This window comes from Pyxicephalus adspersus, chromosome 3 (assembly GCF_032062135.1).
Source record: "Pyxicephalus adspersus chromosome 3, UCB_Pads_2.0, whole genome shotgun sequence".
NCBI lineage: Eukaryota > Metazoa > Chordata > Amphibia > Anura > Pyxicephalidae > Pyxicephalus > Pyxicephalus adspersus.
In genome coordinates, this window is record NC_092860.1 from 84,844,578 (window position 1) to 84,866,137 (window position 21,560).

Sequence of the window (21,560 nt, forward strand, 5' to 3'; positions counted from 1 at the left end):
CATGCTGCAGTGAGCAGGGGATAAATATATCAGGTAAAAGAGCCGGGGAACGTCTTAGTTATCTGCTTGCAAATGTTCTCTTGCTATGTAGACACATTAGAGGACAAGACTAGTTATTTGTTTTTCATGTCAGTTTTTTCGAAACATTTCTACTTTTTTATGTGTGTTTCTGTCAGTTACTAATTAAAAATAAACATTTTTTTTATACAGGTGAACTGATGTTAACTATCTAAAAATGCACACATTTTAACATCTGAACATTTTTACAAAAATTAAATGTATTAAATAAATTAATCAATTGTATTAAAATGGGTTTAAATGTGAACCTATAGAGATGGCGGCATTTACAATTATACCACGCTAACATGATTCCTCATCATGTGTAAGTAAATTAAATATGAATAAACATGAATCACTGCTTATAGATGCTCACTGACACACCAATTCCTGTGTTCCTGAACAAATATGATGTTAGATATGAAAATGTTTTGGGAAGTACTCTCATGACCTTGCCAGAGATCTGTTGGTACCCGTTTTCTTACATTTTATATAACAAGATTCCAAAGATGTATTGTGCAATCACATTCTTTACTTTGTTCTGTTCTAAGGAATATCCTGCCAGTCAGAGGTCAGATTGGTTTACATCACTATGACTTGTCTGCTGTAAAAAAGTAACCCCCGGGGTATTTTATATAGATGGCATGCTTTTCATCTAAAAACTTTAACACGTGTTAACAACTTTTAAGGATTATAAACAGGTGGAAATATAGTACCTCTGTAGAAATATGGCTATATTGTTTTTATTTTGGAATAGTTAGATTTGTTTAGAGTACAGCTGCTCTCACGTTTACATTTACTGCAATTGTTTCCCTGAAGATCTTTCAACAAATTAAAACTTCAATCATTTTTTTTTTTGCTATCCAGGACTTTGTTAGAGAGATTCGCCTTCACTTTTTGTCAAACTAACCACATTTTAAAAGGCAGGAAGTCAGAAAAAAACTGCAACAGGGACACGAACAGAATAAAAAGAATACAAATCTGATAGGGCTTTCCTCCACACTAATAAATAAAACAGTTCTATTTCTGTCCATGATGTTGTTAGAGATTTCTCATTCCTGTCTGGTAAAATGTGGTCAGTTTGACAGTTAGCAGTAATAGGAGTTTAAATTCTTTCCCACGCTGTCCAAAAGTAGACAAAAGATGCATTACCACACTTCAGGAAAGTAATATATATGGTATATATATATATATATATATATATATATATATATTAGTATACAAATGGGTTGTTTCACCCCAGCGATCCAACAGCACCATTAGCTAGTGTATAAGAGAGCCACCCTGACCCAACTGTTTCTTTTCTGGGGGGGCAAAATTTATTGTGTTTTCTTCCTTAGTCCCTTTACCCAGATGCTCTAGGGAATACAAAAAAATTCTTGTTCCCCTCAGTGCTCCTCCTTGCGACTGGTCAGCACACAGAATGATGACTCTCTCAGGTCCACAGATCTTTGAAGGAGCTTAACTTCCACTGTCTGTTGATAGGTTTATGCCAAATGGCATGCCTTTCAGGCTGGAACACCAAGCTTTTTTCTATTTTTGCGGTGATTTTAAAGGTGGATCAACAGCCTGGTTATCTGTGCTGATCCTTTTCTTCTTTTTAATTACCTGGCTCCTGGCTTGTAACCGCTGGAGTAGGTAGTCCCGGTGCAGGTTCTTCTTGGGGGATCAGATTAATATCCTTTTCTTCATTTTAGCATTTATATTATTGTATTTGTAATGTATACTTTTGCTCATGTCCTTTGAGCCTTAAGTGTAAGCCACAGAACACACTGGATAGGTAGAAGCCTTTTTTATTTTTTGTTTGTCAATGGTGTGTTTCCTATAGCATTTTATTGTTGATCATGGTGCTCTTGACAGCAATAAACTCACGCCACAATGTTGGGTTTGGGGACCTTTTCTTAGGAATAACCACACTGTGAGGTATGTTTTGTTTTGTTCACAATGCTGTTGTTGTTACCCAAGGTAGCAACAGATTTTCATTTCCATTGGGAATCTTTATTACCAGCCTTATGGGGGCCTTTATTACCAGCCTTATCCCCTAGAGAAGATCTTGGGAAGGCTGGAATTCATTCATATGGTTTCTACATGTTTGTAAAAAAAAACGCAGACACCTTGATTTCCCCAAAGGTCCAAAGAAAGGTGCCATAGCTACATCAACAGTCATCTCATCCTGGGTGGTGAAGATTATTCAAATTGCCTAATCTTCTGTCCTTAACAGTCTAATGGAGTCTCCATCTGCCGCAGTAAAAACTGTGCAACACTCTTATTAGCATCTGTACACATATTACATAGTTTGTATCATGCAAAACAGATATTATTGGTTGTATTTTGACAATAATTTTGTAAAGCATTCAGTATTAATCAAGGTTATTCCTAAAAAGCAGTATCACTTTGTCTTTTCATAAGTACACTGCCCAAAGAGTGGTTCTTACCCAACATACTGTTTTTAAGTTTAGGTTGGATTAGGGCATTTTGAGCACCTATTTACTGCTGAACTGAATCTACTGAATATAGCAATGTTATAAATATTTCAGCCTAAATTAATTGTCCGGCATTCTAATAGAGTGAAAAAGAATTACAAAAAAAAAACCCCATACAATTTTAGAAAACAGAAAAAGTAATGTTGTGCCTTTCTCACTCCAGAACACGTAACACTATCTACATGTCATTTGGACAGCAGCCAGTAGCATGGAGTAAGGTGGACCCCTTGTGGGGGAACTTTAAAACTAAAACGTCTAAAACTCTTGGGTCACATGTTTTTTTTTTTCATTTAACATTATTTGTTAACATTTCATACAATGTTAATTGAATTTTTCTGATCCCCACTGACGTTATTTTAATATAGAAATCTCTAATTTGAAAAGTATAACACCTGAAAACTGCTGATGCTTATCCTTACTGTAACCACCTCAGCCTTACTCTACTGTGCTGTAAACCCAATCGCTATAGGTGCCAACATTTATGCCCAATCTTTTTATGCCAAATTCAGCACAAGAAAATCTCAACCAAAAGCAGTACACCAAAAGGAGGTGATTTGCTGCTCATATACCTTAAGATTGTGTTTTTTAATCCGATCAGAATTAAAATATTAAAGTTCATAGTTCAGATAGTCTTACACATACCGGCAGGGCTCATGTGACCTAGACTTCTGGCCATCGGAACAGAACTAAAAAGAGCAGCACCTGATTTTAAGAAAAATGGAAGTAGTCCAACTTTTCTACTTCTTACACCTTTATGTTTATTTATTTAACCACAAAGTCTCTGAAGCTGAGTTTTTAGTGCTTCACTCTAAACCGACCCTTTCTCAATCTTTTTAGCTTTGATGAACCCTCAAAATAATTTTCAGGTCTCTGTGCAACTCCTACCAAAACCAATTTTTTTAAAGGTCAAGGAGAAAAAAAGCCTTTTAAATTGGTGGCCAGTTGAAAAAATACCACTTTCCCTCTTACAGCAGTGGCTAGAATATCTTATTTTTATTTGTACACCTAAAACATTATTATAGCCATGCAGCTACCAAGCACTGTTATATTCTCAATTGGCTCACAGTATCATCTGTATGCAGATGACACTCAAATCTGTCCACCCCTTATTTGTCTCCCTTAGTCCCGGCCCTCCCCTCTGGCACGTTGTCTTGGCATCACCTCCACATTCAGAACATTTTAAGGTCCTGACACTTTTACTCATGCAACATCTGCCCCTACCTGTCCTCAGAAACCACCAAACTCCTTATACACGCTCTTAGCATCTCTCGTGTGGACTACTGTAACATCCTTCTCTCTGGTATTCCACTAACACATCTCTCTCCTCTACAATCTATTATGAATGCTGCAGCCAGACTCATCCATCCTTCCCTCCGCTCTTTTTCTGCTGCCTCTCTTTGCAGTTCTCTTCATTGACTTAAATTTCACCTGAGAATCAAATTCAAGCGCCTGTGCTTTGCCTTCAAATCCCTCCAGAGTTCTTGTCCCACTTACATTTCTGATAGAAAAGTACTCTGGACACTCCTTACTCCTGAAATGACCTAGTAATGGCTTATTATTCCACTCATAACTTCATCACACACACGGCCAAGACTTTTCTGGGGCTGCCCCCACTCCCTGGAACTCTCTTCCTCATCCTATTCGGTTTGCTCCTACTTTCTGAACATTTAAAAGAGCTCCTAAAACCCATCTTTTCAAACTTGCCTATCCATCTTCTTCTGTCTCTAAAAACCCTCACCACTCGCTATTCCATATCCTCCCTCCTATTGTGTGCTAAATCCCCCACCTCTTAAATTGTAAACTTTTATGAATAGGGTTCTCTACCCCTCCTGTATTATTGTCTGTGTCTGTCTGTCATTTGCAACCCCTATTTAATGTACAGCGCTGTGTAATATGTTGGCGCTATATAAATACTGTTTAAAAATTATAGTGTCTGTCCCAAAACTCTGCAGGTATTCTCAAATTGGAGGTCAAACCAGCCACAATTCGAGGAACCTCTAGCAACCTCAGGAGGAACCCTGGTTAAGAATGGCTACTCTAAACAGTGGGTGAAAATCAACTAATTTTGTCATTCAAGATATAGTGCATACAAAAGCCATGATTATAAAAGTTTTTTTTTTTAAACAAATTTTATTAAAAAAATCACTGTATACATTACTCTTTAAATTGTTTCACTTTTTTTACAATAACAAATGAGTTCATAGTACAAGTTATCCACATGCTGACACAACCATAAGTTTATATTAACACAAATAACAACCATGTTCATTGTTTTGATATTGTTGAATTACATACACCAAAGACAGAGAGTTGTTTGCAGTATATGATGTAAATAAATCACTTTGCAGCATATTTTAGAAACCAATTCAAATACATTTTTGTTTTGTTTTCATACTGCAGACCCAAAACATGTATAAAACTAAGTAGCATTGTTATTAGGTCTCAATGTTAAACAAATTCATTCACTTTGTGTCCTACCATATATTTCATTCCTAAAGTGTCATATGGCCATCATATGGTTTGGTTGCTAGTGGTAGGGATTGAAATCAAGGGAAGATATACCACTAAAGGGGGTATGCAGGGTGAGACAAGGCTCCCTGTAGTTGTGTAACATAACAGAAACGGTATGCCGGCATGAGCCACAGCTAGCTTTAAATGTTGCTTTTCCTAGTACAGATAACACAATCAACTCAATTAGATGTGAAAAAGTTCCTGGGGGTTATTGTGTTGCATTGCTATGAATTATGTTTGCAACTAGTTCCCTTCTCCATACAGATAACAGCATAGAAACAGTTTAGTATATGGTTTATACAGCCCTTGCATTAAATGATTTTATTGTCTATTACTACAAGGATTTTGGCAACATGTCTATATCAGTTGTATTGCAAAAAGCATTTTGGTTATGCCAAGAATGCTAAGAATGTCTAATTCAATATGATATAATGGTTTAATATTCTTAATTGGGCACCCTAATTAATAGTAAGGTCTCTATTTATAAAACAGAAATTCTAACATTCCCTCAAACATTCCTGGAAGATGTTTGAGGGAATATCTGATTCCACGTTTGATAGAGTTTGCCATACAGTCTCGGCAATGCCAAAATGAGAAACGTCACTTAGAGAAAGAGTAGCACAAATTTTAAAACGTTCCCTAACATATTTATTAAAATATCCCCTTGGCTGTTATGTAGACGTCTTATTTGGCATAGGCTATAATAAGTAGCCGTATTCTGCAGCACAATCACATAATGTGCATAATGACAGTCTGTGTAATAAAGTAATTAATACTTTCTAATCAATATTTATAGAAGTTGAAAAGTAGTAAAAAGTTCACTTTGGTGATACTGTAACAAAATACTGTGTATTTTATTCTTGGTGTTTCATGAAATGTTAGCATTCCATTCCAAAAAACATAATAAAATATGCAAAATGTGCATAGTTCAAGCTAATATATGGAATAAAACATCTTTATAACTAGTTTATTTTACACAGTTATTAAATAGTACAGTGTCAACTAATAAACAATGAGTCAGTCCTTGATAACTTTAAATTATTGTTTTATTAAAATGAACACAACAGATGCCATGTGTATAGCAAAGTATCACTGTTTTTACAGTGGGTAACCAAGATACAACTAGGACTTTGCTTACTGGGCAAAGAGTATTTGATAATGTGCCCCAGCTTGGAGTTATATTACGAGGTCCTTGTTTATTTCAGATAACCAAAGCAGTAGTCATCCAGAATAAAACTGAAACCTGGGCAGAAAAACTTTATTTAAATATGTTTATCAATGACCACAATTGACTTCCATCCCATTACCTTTGAAAGCTCCTATACTACCTTGTAAAAGTAGAGGTGACACCATCATTGTGCTGTATATAGCCTGTGCAGAGAGCAGAGATATAAGTGGGGCACTATAGAATGCCAGCCGAAACCTACAGGGGGTGGGTACGAGACCAATCACCCTGCACAAGGAAAGGAAGCAGCAATAGTCTTTACACCAAGAAAATCTTGCACAGATGCAGAGTACATGGGTTGTTTAAACTCGGATCACTGCACAGATCTGGAAGAACAGAAATGGCACCAAGATTCCACATGACTATCGTCTTTGGAAAATATAGGTTTAACCCAGATTTCATATTTAAATATCAAAAATAGCCTCATTCAGCCACACATAGCTTTTTTTAAAATTTTTCAATATATCGCAACATTCAGGTCCAATAAAAACACACTTTTCTTTTATAAATATTACAGTTTTTTTTATTTAAGGGTACCTGTGAGATAAATGTATAAGATGGCACTGTTAAATAAGCAAGTTCCTTGGTTGTCAGTAGGATTCCCCAATTTTTAGTTCTTTAAAGGCATCAACCAAGAACTCATTATTATGCTAATAATATTGGTGGAAAACTAAGTGCTATGGTGATCCCATATGACAAACATAGAACCTCTGTTCCCAGGCCTGGCGGTACATTCATTACATTTTCTCCCACACTAACAGATTACAACATGGGGGATTCATGCCTTGACATAAATTAATATCCTCACAAGCAGCAGTTTTTTTAATATAATTATTGTATGTGTTTAACATCCATAAACATGTCCATATGTATACATATTTTTAAGCAGATCAAATCATACCTAATCTGGTTATGCAGGTACATGCAAAGTCAGCAAATATCTGATGTATTGAACACTACTTTTGGCTTCCACACACTGGATCAATCACATTTGATCAGCATTGTGAATACCTTTGTGTGCTTCAGATTGCCCTATACATTTTTCTTTCTTTTAGGTTCCTTACTCTGCCAGTGTATAGAAAATTTTAGAGGTACATAAGTTAGCAGTCATATAGTATGACCAAGGAACAACATTTTTGGTACTCCCGAAATTTACATTTTCAGTACTCCCTTCGACATCATTTATCAATCTGTCACAGCCGATTGATGGACGACCAACCGGAAGCGACCTCTGTTTCCTCCCATAGGAGGGGGGAGTGTTGCTTGCTTGTCCTCCCCATCCCCTCTTCACAGGAAAGTGTGTACAGTACTCATGACTAATGTGTCTTCCCACAATACTCTACTTATAGTAGAGAAAAAATGTGGACCACATCCTGATACTTTCTTATGGAAATGGTGAATTGAAGAGAAAGGAGGACCACACTTGTGTAGGAGAATCACACTTTCTTTACTCCAATTTCCTCTTCTCATGTAAGAGTAAAGCATCAGAATTTACTTGCTGCAATAGCAAGCACCTCTAGTTTTTTGAAGTGCTCCTTTACCATTTAGTACAACAAAAATTCATAGACAACGCTCAAAAAGTGGAGCAATAATCCATTTGTGGCCACCCATACTCCAGCAATTAAGCTTTACAAAAATAACTTACAGAAAAAAAAGAACATAAATATTCCATTAAAAAAAACAATATACAAAAAATTAGTCAATTTTGTAAAATATTTACATACAAATGTATTATTAGGTGGTCACAAATAATACATATAATATTAACAGAAATAATAAAAACAGTCATGGTTGACCCGCAGTGCACAAAATAAATCTAAATATATAAATAGTGAACATACAAAAACTTGGAAATGAATTGTTTAGATTTCAAAGTAATTGACAGCACCAGCTGCTTACAGGAACACTCATTTCTTATTGACCTTCATAGAAAGTCAGGATTCTATATGTGTTGTGTATTCACTTCCTTGTACTTTTGGACGGACTGGACAGATTTCTTGAGTTTGTACCTAAAGAGAAAAATAAAAAAACACATATTTAGGTGGTGCTTTAGTACACAACACTGGTCATTCTTGATGATTCTACTGTGCAACAGACTATGCTGCTGCTTTTCTGAGGCTGAGAAGGAATTTGTAGTAAAAGTACTGTATAGACTCAATATAAACTGATCCAATTATAAAATGAGGAATCTCACATATTATAATTTTTAGTCACCAGTAGATGGCAATGTGGCATCATAAAAAGTGTGTAAGAAACTCATGTCTCATAGCAAATTTGTTTCACACTTTACATGAGTGCCATCTACTGGTGTAACCCATTTAATCCAAGATTTTTATTCCCAATGGCATTTTGTAGGCAAATTTTTTACATGGTAAACATACATGATCTCTGACATTTGTCACTGAGTCAATTAATGATGCAAAACAACTACAACACTAGCTGTTGTAGCTCCTTTAGAACAGAAAGAATCAGTTCTGTAGCAGTGGCATTACATATAAGCTTTGATGTTTTTAAGTTAAAGAACAGCAAGGTTGAAGCTAATTCAAACAGTGCAGCATAGTAATTGATTTCAAATGACTATTGCTAAGACCATAACAGTCACATGATCTGCAAAGGCTATAGCAATACTCTCAGGCATTGATCCTCTCCAAATAAGTTATAGGGACATTCATGCTTGTCTATTAGGACGCTGGTGTCAGTATTCCTCTTTTCATTATGCAACAGCTTCTACTTTCTACTGATTTTCTGGCCCTTTCATCCATCTGCACACAAGCCAGTTGGGTTTTAAGGTACATTGCAGTGCTGTTGTCTGAACAGAAATTCATGTAACATGGTAATTACATTTCCATGTCATTAAATACATCTATATTATGAGGTGCCACTTTTTATTGATAATAGTACTCCTCATATCCTAGCAAAGCAAACATTTTGTAGTATATAACCATACAAGTCTACTTTAAGAATTGATTAAATTAAAAAAACAATAATACTTATATTGAATCCACTTACCATTTAAGTGCAAAGAATACAGCCATGACAGCTACTATAAGTAACATGGATGTTAAAAAGATGATTAGTGCCAAATATTCCTCATTGGGAGGTTGCGTTGAAAGTTCTGAGTGAGCACAGCGAAGTCCTAGGTACCCTCTCTCGCACCTGGAGAACAAAGAAGGTGAATATTATGAATTCAATTCTATTCACCCATATAGCTACATCATTACAAATGTTTTATTTCACTACAGATCATGTTAGAAGTGAAATGAATGTGCATTTTTTTTTTTTTTTGGAAACTCGCCCACTATCAGTCACTTTGTAATTAACTTTTAGGTCCTCAGCAAAAGTCTTAACGAGTGCATATTACAAACTAAAGAAAAGTTATATAAATGTCCTTTCCCGTTACAGTATATCTTAAGTGAATTATATCCAAACAATACAAATACTACAGCAAATATAAATAACACTTGTATTCAAGTATAGGTAGTCCTCGGGTCACATACAAGATAAGGACTGTAGGTTTGTTCTTAAGCTGAATTTGTATGTAATTCGGAACAAGTACATTGTTTTAATAAATGCAATTAGGACAGATGTTTGTCTCAACATATTATTAGGCATCACAAACAAATCACAAACAAAGCAAAAAAAAAAAATAAACTTTATGGAGCCTAGACATCCATTAACTTCTGGAGCAAGCTGTGCTTTGATATGCTAAAAGAAACAACTGCAGAGTTTGTCGTGGTCAATAAAGAGTTACAGAAAAGCAAAAGTATTTCTTCTGCAAGTCATGCAAACCGACCCTCTCCCCCCATCAAGCCTCCGTCCTGCACACAAGCGAGCAGGGAAGCCCCATTTGTATCTAGGAGTCGTCCATATATCAGATGTCCTTAACTCTGGGACTACCTGTCAATCATCCATTGGGATTAGATTATTGAAAAAATAAGAAAAAATGGTTGGAAAAGATCTTTCCAATTGCACTGGGTGTATCCCATGAACACAGCACATAATTTTTTTTCATTTTCAGAAAATCACTCCTATTGGGTAAATGTACTTACTGACAGTAGTGTTCATCTGCTTCTTCATGGTACAAGCACTGACCATTAATACAGTAGTTGCTCATTTCTGGCGAACATGGTGATACCTTCAGCGTTGGCTTTTGTGTACTTTCAGTTGTTTTCACTAATGACAAATAAAAAGAACAGTATCAATAACATGCAAATACAGTTTTAGTAACAGTTGTTTTTAGTTGGATAACTGTGACCAGTGCCAATATTATATTTTGGAATATTTGGTAATTTCCAAAGTCAAACTCTAGGCAGATAAAAAAAATGCAATACATTTATTAATGTATTGTAAACATTATTTGTAATACAAGCAATGTAAGAATTTGATTACTACTCTCTTTCAGTCCATTGTCCATTTACTGTATGGATTTAGCTGTGTAACTAGCTGAATACCTGGTGTTCAGTTTTAAAAATATGCATCTATATATACTGTGTGTATATATATATATATATATATTTATGTATTGTTACCTGAAAATGTTTCTTGTGTCATTTTACAGTTAAAGCTATTAAGGACGTAATCCTTTCTTACCCATTGCAGTTGTACAATTTTCTGCAGACACCCCGGGTTTACATAATGGTCCAACTGTTGTGGCACTAATAAGCTGTAGCATGTGAAAACCTATAAAAGAAAATACATTTATGAAACATTTTTTTATGGCAGCATATAATTATCATGGTACAATATATGTGACAAACATAGCTATTAAACTTATTTAATGGCATTATCACATTCAGAAAAAAATAGTTTGATTAGGCCTATAGCTTTGTACTTTCCAAAACCAGATAATTTCTAAAACCACGATACATTAAAAAAAACAAAACACCAAATTGGTTGTAACAGACAACAACACAATAGTTTAATTAGGTAACTATATGTTCAGCATTCTACATACCTGTTGTGTATATACAACATTGGTTTACAGAATGTGATTATATAGATTTTTGTAACAGTCAGCTTTCAATTCTTGTTTACCTTATAATATTCAAAATTGTAATACATTTTTCCTATTTTGTATGTATTTTCAATTTTCTGCCTGCAGATGTTATTCAGGAACAATACGTATATGCGTATCTATAAAAGATTCAACCCTACTTCCCCATTTTTGTCCTCTCTGTTCTAATACTTAATACCACATCTGCAGTAGGAGGGGGAGACCTTTCTTTATGGGAAAAATCTGCCTTGCTTGCTTTGTTCATCCATTGAAAACATATGAAATAATGTCAAAAACTAACTAAATAACAGTTTTCAAAATTTTCAAAGGCCTGCCAACTAACAGACAGAACAGAGCCAATGGTACACTTCAACTAGACAACATTATTTAAATACAGACTAACTAAAATGTAATAATGTTAAAATATAAGAAAAGTCAAAATAAAACGTAATAAAATACAAAGTATTAATAAAATACCAAGCTTGTGTGGCGTACTGTGCAATCTCATAAACAGTCAAACACTCCATAGTTATTTGTAAAGTAAGTTTGACTGTAAAGTCGGAAACTTGGTGTCAGACTATGATGTGTGACAAATTCAATATTTACCCTTGCAGAAAAGTTAGTGATAGGATGTGGGAGTGGTATTACTCTAATCACATCCTCAATACGCCTACTAGCGTAACAACGTCTCCCACATGCCAGAAAAACAAACATAGCTACACTGTACATGGTAAACTTTCTTGAAAAGAGAAGGATTGATTAAAATGCAATTTTATTAGGATATTAAAGCAAATTGATAATTATGTGATGTTTTTTTTCAAATTATTTATTACTAATAGCATTAAACATTTCTTTTTATACCTATATTTATATATTATTTATATATAATATATATATATATATATATATATATTATTTACATATTTTTCCAGAGTAATGATCTTTAACAAACTGGAGAATGACAGCAACTTCTGATAACTGTAAAATAAAAATTGATCTTAATTCATTTTTAAGACAATTACAGGGCTGATGTACAGGCAGATGTGATACCCCTGTGACGTTCAATTGATCCTTAATTGTGGATGTTTATAGGACCAAAACGGTGTCAAATTGGGATTAAACCTCTACTCCCCAGAAAAGACAAGGATTGGGGACAAGCTAGGGCATGGCTTAATCCTTACTTAAGTAGAAATAAAGGTCTTAGATATAGCCCGAACCTATCCAAGAAAATCCACATTTAATTTTAGGACTAACACAGGTGCCTGCAATTACCACAAAGATGCCAATTCTAGCATTTTATGGTTTTTAAGGGAGTTGGGTTCTATGGTATGGAAAACGAGGCAACTGCCCATGGCCCCATCTTCTTCATGGCCCAGAATGGCATGGGCAAAGGGTGATGGAATGCTGTGCATTTGAGACCCCGCTGCATACTTGCCCAGAGCCCCATTTTGTCCAGAACCATCCCTCTTTGTCAATAACACTATTCAATTGACTTGCATTGAGAAGGTGTTTACAACATGATTTTTTTTAATACACATTAGTGCATTTTGTCTGTGCTGGAAAGAATGATAAAATTAACAAGAATTCTTCCAGCCCTAATAAGCCCTTTATACTTTATCTATATTTATTCAGCCAAATAACCTCTATAATCCATATGTGTCAGTAATTAAAGGGATGGGTTGGCAACACTAAACGGGTGTAGCACGAAAGCCTAAAGCTGTGAGTTACAAAATATCAGACTCTCCTGGTGGAAGGGACAGTTCTCTGTCATATAATGGGGGTCAATAAATCCCACATGCCTCTGAAGCCTTTTTGTCATGCAGTGTCAACAGGATTAATAGCAAATACCAGGTAATAGGTTACCTGAAACCATTCGGCAGGCTATCTATGCTTAGTAAGGTAATAACCGGATCTGTTTATCCCAGGTAAATATTGGCTTCATGCTTTGTAACCAATAACATACTCTCCATAGTTACATTGTAGGATGTTTAGCATTAGTTTGTTTATGCATTAACTTTAAGGCAAAAATTTCCTTTGCCTTCTTTATGCTGTTAATCTTTCCATGGACAATAGATCTGCCATCCAATACACGTGATTCCTGCTTGAGCTACAAATACATTTTTCAAATAACTTTGGCTCACCTGACTCCCTGAAGAAAGCAAACGAACAGGTAGGACATTTTGTTAAATAGGATATTGTTTTTCAACGTCTAAAATTGCACTGTGAGTAATGGTTGGGTAGAATTATACATATTTGTTGTCAATGTATAAAAAAAAATTTCATACATTATATTCAACTGTTGTTAAGTTTTCTTCACAGATAAATGATAATTGTTAAAGAAAAACTGTCCCTATGCACAGGCAGGGAAATTGGACAATGAGCCCGATTTAATAAAGCTCTCCAAGACAGGAGGACATAGGCTATCATTTCAAAGTCCAGGTGATCCAGAAAACCTGAAATAGAGCTGGTCTAGGATTAAAAACATTCCCCATCTAATAGCAAATGATTTTTTAGAAATCCATAATAAATTAGATAAATTTTACAGCACATTAAAGATTTTCATGTAGGTCCAAAACTTGGTTTGCAAATATCTCCAATGATTGTATCCAATACATTGTTTAAATACAAGCTCAAAGCAGGTAATAGGAACAGAGTTACGCAAATCGTTAACTATATTAAGAACCATGTCATCATTTTAACACGATTCTAGGTAAAAGGTGAGATCAAAGTAAGAACCAAGCCCTTTTTTTTCTACATCCATATTGAGCTGTCAGCACTTTAAAGCTTCCAACAATGAGAAATTGGGAGCTGTCACATGTAGCTTAGAGCTTACCTCCACCCCATACTCCCATATGTCTGTAAAGCCTGAAAGATCACATGACTGCTATATTGTGCACATGAGCTTATCATATACGGACTTGAGCACACTATCGATCACTGATGTCACTGTCATTGGTTTATCATATACTGGCATAAATAACTCTTACTATCTACTGTACCATACAGCACTTCATAACTATAAAAGAATCTGTAAGCTTACTGAGTGTTTGGACTTTGCTTTGATCACAAAAAAATGTTACAACACATTTAAGCCTTTCGCAGCAATATACCATAAAGGGAAGCTGAGCTATAGCTTTTACACAAGCAGTTTGTTTTTACAGCCACTAATGTTTTTCATGGATGGAGGAAGCAATTACTGTCATGAGCACAGTACCTGCCAGTGGTTGTTTGCTGGATCCCACCAACCCACATCACCCTGGTGCTGGTCCTACACTCTGGCTTCATCCACTGCCAAGGTTTTTGGGGGTGATATGTAAAAGTCCTATTTACCCTCTCATTATAGAAGTCCACCAGGAAGAACATTTCTGCTTTAGATAGACTGGACCAGTCTTACCATCACTACCTAGACACTGCCAAGTGCTGGAAAAGGAATTGCACACATCACATGAGTTACTGTGTATATTACCACACCATAATGGAAAGAGGTTTCCTTTAAAGAGTCAGTTGACTTGAATCCAGTATTTCAGTTCTCATAGCTACTCATTCACCATCTTCTCAGTTGGTAAATATCTTGAATGGGATCACTAATCACTGGTGTACCTATGTCACCTTGATGAAGAGTGCAGCAAGAGAAGAGATACCAAAGCTGGAAGCCATAGTGTGGAAACCTTACCTCTAAACTTTACAAGATAGAAAATAGCCTAGCTGCAGCAGTTACTGAAGTCTAGAATAGAGTTACAGTTCTCCTTAATTTTCTTTATTACTTTTGATACTTGCTATTTTATTTTTTTAATTTTTTTTTTGCAACTGACATAAATAACTATGTTGAATAAAAAAGTTAACATTATTTAATTGCATCAATCAGCTGTCATTTCTGGGTAGCAAACGACTTACACTGTGACAACAGTGACTACACATTGTTACATCATCTTCCCAGCACTGCAGAATACTGTACGCTTTTCTTAATGGAATGTCATTCAGAACAGAACAACAAACACTTATGTGGTTTTGTGGAATGTGATTACAATAGCAGAGGATTACAGTTATTAGCAGTGCAATAGAAAAGCACTGATAAGACAAATCTTAGAATAGATGTCCCTCTTTGTCATTTTTAAAAGGCCATATGAACAAACAGAGTATGATGATGACATAGCAGAAAGTTTACTGTTCTCACCAAAGTGGGTTGCATTCCAAGTGAACTGCTACAATGTCTCCTTCATCTGTCATCTATGTATGCATTTGTATACAACAACAGTTATTATTACTGTGGTTTACATATGTATTACTACAGTGATTTAGAGAAGTGATGCTTAAGGGATGTAGGGATGAGCAATAATTAACAAAGTAGAAACTCTCAACTTTGCAAAATGAACTACATATGTAGGTGTAGACATTTACTGTTTTGTTTGGAGGGGGTGTCTTTTGGGTAATTTATATTATTTAATTTAGTATTCTTTGTATTTGTATTATTTCTTTGTTTTGTGTCATTGTTGATTGTGTACTGTTGATTTAAACATTCCCAATTTATGGGAAAATTTCGCAATTTTGTGGCACAATATCAAGTCCAGGATGTTTAAAAGAGTTCCCAATCAAAAGCCCACTGCCCCCTTAAAATCATCCTAATTTTGCCCTGTAGTATAAGTTTTCCTGCATATAAGCATAATATCAAAGAAATGTTTAAATTGCCATTGTCACGCATTATTGTTAACTGTTGTTCTAAGGCAAAGGTAAACGTCCAGCATCATCAAGCCATTGTTTGATGTCAGCATACACCAATACATGGTCATTGACCATATTTACCATGCCGAGTGTTTGCTTTCTATGCACATCAATTAGCCAGTCATTTTATTCCTTTTCACAAATTCAGTGGGTATCTCCATTGCTTTTTTCCTAAGCACAAAACCTCAGGAATTGACCAACTGAATCAGCAAGTATGATTGGGAAACATTTTAATTGAAATATATTTTTAAAGATATTCCTTATGAAATAAACTTTCTTGGTTCAGACACTTTAGTAGTTTTTCATAAAGAGCATATGCTACTCATTATGTAGATCACACCAAGGTGAAAGTGATGAAGCTGCATTCTATTTGTGACTCAATTCTTACGTCAAAACTAAAAATGGTATATTGTCAGGTTAATGATAAACTAGGAGACGCTTTGCATGTCCTTGGAAAAGCCTTTTGCAATTCTGTTATCAAGCTTGCAGTTCAGGTTTTGTTTTTAATCATCTTTATGAAAAAAAAAATTGTACACCTCCACTAATACTTGAATTTAACAAAAACTTCACAAACTATGCAGCAGTCACTTTTGTAAGGTCAACATCACAGGGGCTGTAAAAGAATCAGATAAGAGAGATATTGATAACAGAGGACAGCTCATGGATGATGAAAGAAAAAAGCAGTTAGGCATCAAAAAATGGAAGGGCACGAGCTAGTGTTCTACAAATAAATGATCAAGTAAGGCTGTAAGTTTATATCGTCAGTGCTGGGCAGAGTGGAAAGTAGTCCAAAAAATGGGGCTATGGGCAAAAATAAAATACATATACACTGCTGTAGGTCACCAGCACATGAGTTTTTGGTTTTCTAAGTCCATACTGTAACATATTTGTATTACCAGTACAGCTGGCAGCAGAACTATTTGTTCTGCAGTGAAATCATACAGCAGCATTGCCACCATTCATACAGTGTAATCTAAGTTGGGCTTGTACTTTGAAATAGACTTTGAAAATGACTCATTTGTAGGCAGGATCAATAGCTTCTAAAATTAAGTTATTGGAGAACTTATAAAAGCTAAAATGCTATTGACAGGCTGCATACATTTTTTTATTTTTCACTTGCTTCTTTAAAATGTTAAAATTGTTTCTACAATTTTTAAGTATCTTCATTTTAACAAAAAAAACATTAAATTATTTTATAAACTAGTTTTATGACATTTTATATTCTTATTAATTTTAATTTGGTTATATTACTATAATAATTGACTAAAAGATGTTTTGTATATGTGTGTCCAGACATACAATACCCTTTCCAATAACAGGTATATACAACAGATACTGGAATTCTCATGGGATATTTTGTTCTAAAATTATAAAAGGCAAATAATAGGATAATTACAGGGACAATCATAGAGATTTCTTTTGGTATGTGAACAAGGATATCAACGAAGAAAACAGAAACTGCCCTAGATCATACATAATAAGGGTTTGGTTAGTGATGAAATTTGCAACCGGTAATTAAATACGACAGTGTCCAAAAATGTAGCCAGGTTTAGTAATCAAGCTAACTCAGGTTCCCAGACATTTTTTGGTATTAACCCTTTTCTTTTTCTTTTTCGATATATCCTCATTAGCTGATGTGTTATTTCTTGAAGCCTAAGTGACCAGCATAAGATGATATAGGTAACAAATATGTGCAGGGCTTAGTTTATGATGGCACTACCAAAACCACCTACACGCCATTTTAAAAAGAGTTTTATTTCATCCCACACTGCATTTTAGGTTCATATTCAGTTGCTGGAAACTTAGCTCCAATTCTTCTAGTTTATTGTACTAAAGAATGTGAGATAAACAGGGCACTCCTGGATATTACCCACCTGCAATTCACATAGCTGATTACATATATGAGGACTGTAAATTCAGGGACACGCAATGTTTAAATAACATTGGACACATTTACTGATGCTATAGCTATTAAAGGCTGACATTTTTAATAATACAAATTTATAGGCTGTAAATACTTTAGATTGGTGAACCCCTATCTCAGTTCTCTGTTCGAAGGAACCTATATAGGTAATGCAAGAAATAGCAACAGTTAACTGAATAATCTGGAAATATATATATTTTTTTGCTGGAAAGCTGCCTTTTGTAACAGGTAAAATCACAGCACAAAATGACTAATGTTTTATGAAAAGGGAACCTGCTGTATCCTCCTGAATAGGAAACAACCACAGTCAGTTGCTCCATGATTCAGCAGGATAGATCAATGAGCAAAGTTGGGGGACAACTGTACAGACTATGTAGCTATGTACTGAAATCTAGTTTCGGTACATAGCTTTAGATTTCTATCTGGCTACAATTGCATTGAGAATGACTTACAATGAGAATGTTTTGGCACAATATTGCCACGGTCTTAAAGTTTCTTTTTCTGCTTTGTATGATGTTTCAAAACATGACAGTCCAAAAGAAAATAGTTTCTGCTATATTCTCTTAATATTTGTTTGAAAAACAAAAGATTTTATGTAAACAATTTAGTGAAATAAACATGAAAGTAAAATAAAACATTTAAAGCAAATAAACATTTTTAAAAATTTAAAGTACAAAAATTTTGCTTCATTCTGCAAAAGGTTTACTGGCGGCCAGTTGAGAGGCTTCACAACTAAATCAGCTGCTCCAAAATCATTTACTGACACTTTAAAAGCCTGATTTTGGAACATAGTCTTTAAATATATATATATATATATATATATATATATATATATAAATATAGTATAGCTGTATTTGTTTATTCAATGTGTAGAATCCATGTCTTGCTTGTAGTGATGCATAATTATTATTTTTATTATTATTATTAATACGGAATTAACAGGATTTATATAGCACCAACATATTACACAGCGCTGTACATTAAATAGGGATGATTGTACTTGAAAACTTCTCTTATTCTCAGTGGTCAGATCTGACCTTACATAAAATAATAACTAACTCTATAATGATCAGTTTTTCTTTGCACTCTTTGAGCAGGGAAGCTGATCACATTCCCTAATGAAAAAAATGACTAGTCGAAAGTGCATTTATATATCTGTGTCCAAATTAAATTTATTTAACGCAAAAGCATACAAGTAAAAATGTGAAAGTCTTGTAAAAAAAAACATTACAATCAAAAAAAAATTGGAATATGTTTCCCCTTATACCGCACCCATTCTTTTAAAAACTACATCACAGGCTTATCCCAGACATGTAGAAAAATGACACCTAGGTTAAGAATGCACAGAATAAGAATGTGCCGGAAGCAAGACTTGACAGATTTTGTCAAGCACTGTCATGCCTTGGAAAATATTTAGTTGTAGTTGATTGGACATTACGATTTTGCGCATGCACATTTTCAGGTGGCTTTAGATGACACCAATTTATCATTTTGGCTTGTTTTTTTCAAGCTTTAACCTAATCAATATAACTTTTTCAACCTAACCAGTTTACTTTGTTGCTATACCATGCCGATATCATTTTTTTCTCCTTTTAAATGGAACATTTACAAAATATGTCACATCTGTCACTGCAGAACAGAAGTTGAATAGCAACTCTCTTAAAAAGCAACTATTTATCGCCAAAAGTTATAGCGACCTATCTTATAACAACATATCTTTGCATTGTGCCAAAGGGCTGACTTTGCATAAGGAAGCTGATAGCTAGGTAGCCTAGGGAATATGGTTAAGAGGAGTTCACATCTAGTTATGAGCAAAAAACATTTTACTTACGTATGATTCTTTGGTGAAAATTAGCAAAACTTCACCTTGGGGTTGATTCCCCAAAGGAGTTTAGGGTATTCACCTGGAAATGTGAATCATCACTTTGTAAGGGAATTGGGTGTGAATGTAGTGAAAACCTAATTTGCAAAGAGTACCAAATCACATGCCAGGAAATGTAAAATATATAATTTTTACTTTCTACATTATTGGATGGTTGACGTCAGCTTTTCTTTAAATAAGCATTCTCTTGGCAAGGTAAAACATTGAAGGATATGTAATCAAGAAAAGCACAAAAATTGCACTAAGATTATGCAATTGACTAGACTTAATTTGTAGGCTAGAAATGTCAGCGTAAACGAACTTTTTTCACCATTTTTTCCGAACATTTTTATATGAAAGGAAACCTGGTAATAACATGAATGCTACATTTATTGACCAGCTGAAAAGAATGATTTCCTAGTTGTCTCTGGCTTCAGTTGCTGGCTCAGTAAAAGTATGTGGCCAGTATTACTCACTTGTACTTGTTTAATGACAACTAACATTAAAGAATGATATGTTAGGAATGACAACCTTCATAGTTCTCTCAGTACATGTTTACAGATAGGTACATAGATACATATATAATTGTATAGTGTAAGCATGTATTGCTGAGTATTTTTAGTAACAGCATTGGTGATATAATGACAACCATGAACAAAAACAGTACACACTACTGGACTGAAAACCTGTGTAGCTTTTTCTATTTCACACATTACACATTACACACATTGTGCATACATTTCAACATACCGGTAGTAATTCTACATAGTCTACATAATAGTGATACTACCGTTCATATATAAGTGCTATAAATAAATAGTCACTTCAATTATATAAATATGCTAAAAAATTATTGCAAATATTACTTTCTCCATATTTGATTTCATTTATTAAGACAATCAAGTATTTTATTTTATAAGACAATTAAGTCTCCCCTTTAATTTTTAGAATTTTTAGCATTTTTGTGGATTTCACATTAGTATATATTATTTTAAGTATATAAAATTATATGTATATAAGTTAGCATATAAACAGTCACATATAAATTAAGCAATAAAAATTGGTTTCTAATTAACGGTGCTCACCAGGTATGGTGGCATTCTACAATATGAATATACACAAATGAAGAATGGATTAAAGCCTGCATTTCTGAGCCGTCAGGTGCAATGTAATTTTTATACTTACTAAGGAAAATGATGACACTGGATATCCTCCTGAAACAATCCATGCTGTCAGCTGATGGGAAGAAGCTAGGAGCCCTTGAGTCAGTCTGTTCTTGGCTGGCCCTTAAAGGAGTTAGGAGAGCCTATGGATGAGGCAGTACTCCAAAGCTCAGAGGAATGACTAATCAGACTCAGTGTTCAGGCAAGTTTCCCTCTCACTAAGGAATGCTACTCTCAGTTGTGCTGTGACCTCTGAGCCACAGCGTCATTTATACAACCAGTCCTGCTACATAACTGGTTTGGCTCCAGTTCCAAGTGCAGACGCACACTGAGGGAGGAGATTTTTTTCTTTTTGACTTTTCAGCCCACCAGCGGAAGTTTTCTACGCTTTGGAATGAACTACTTAATTTTACATGTTTTGCTGAGAGCCAAAAAATTTTGACAGGGTGGTGGGTGGTTGCAGGTACTGAGAAAGATGTTTCTACTCTACTTCCTTATCCTTTTTTTCTTTCACTCCTCACACCCAGTCTTAGAATAAAAGACTCACCCATGTTACTGGCTTTATTAACTATTTTCTACCCAGCTACATTCATATAGTTTGTTCCTACTGATTGTTCAAGCAAT

At 34.7% G+C, this 21,560-nt stretch overlaps 1 protein-coding gene across 1 annotated transcript; it reads right to left on the bottom strand.

Annotated features, from left to right (window-relative positions):
- Nucleotides 1–4,650: 4,650 nt before the first annotated feature.
- LOC140326704 (proepiregulin-like) lies at nucleotides 4,651–21,180 on the bottom strand. The gene is made up of 5 exons (XM_072405551.1): nucleotides 20,959–21,180; nucleotides 10,867–10,956; nucleotides 10,326–10,449; nucleotides 9,286–9,432; nucleotides 4,651–8,285 (listed from the first exon to the last, which is right to left on the bottom strand). The coding sequence occupies exons 1-5, from the start codon at nucleotides 20,999–21,001 to the stop codon at nucleotides 8,219–8,221; spliced, it is 471 nt and encodes a 156-aa protein (XP_072261652.1). The 5' UTR covers nucleotides 21,002–21,180; the 3' UTR covers nucleotides 4,651–8,218.
- Nucleotides 21,181–21,560: the final 380 nt, after the last annotated feature.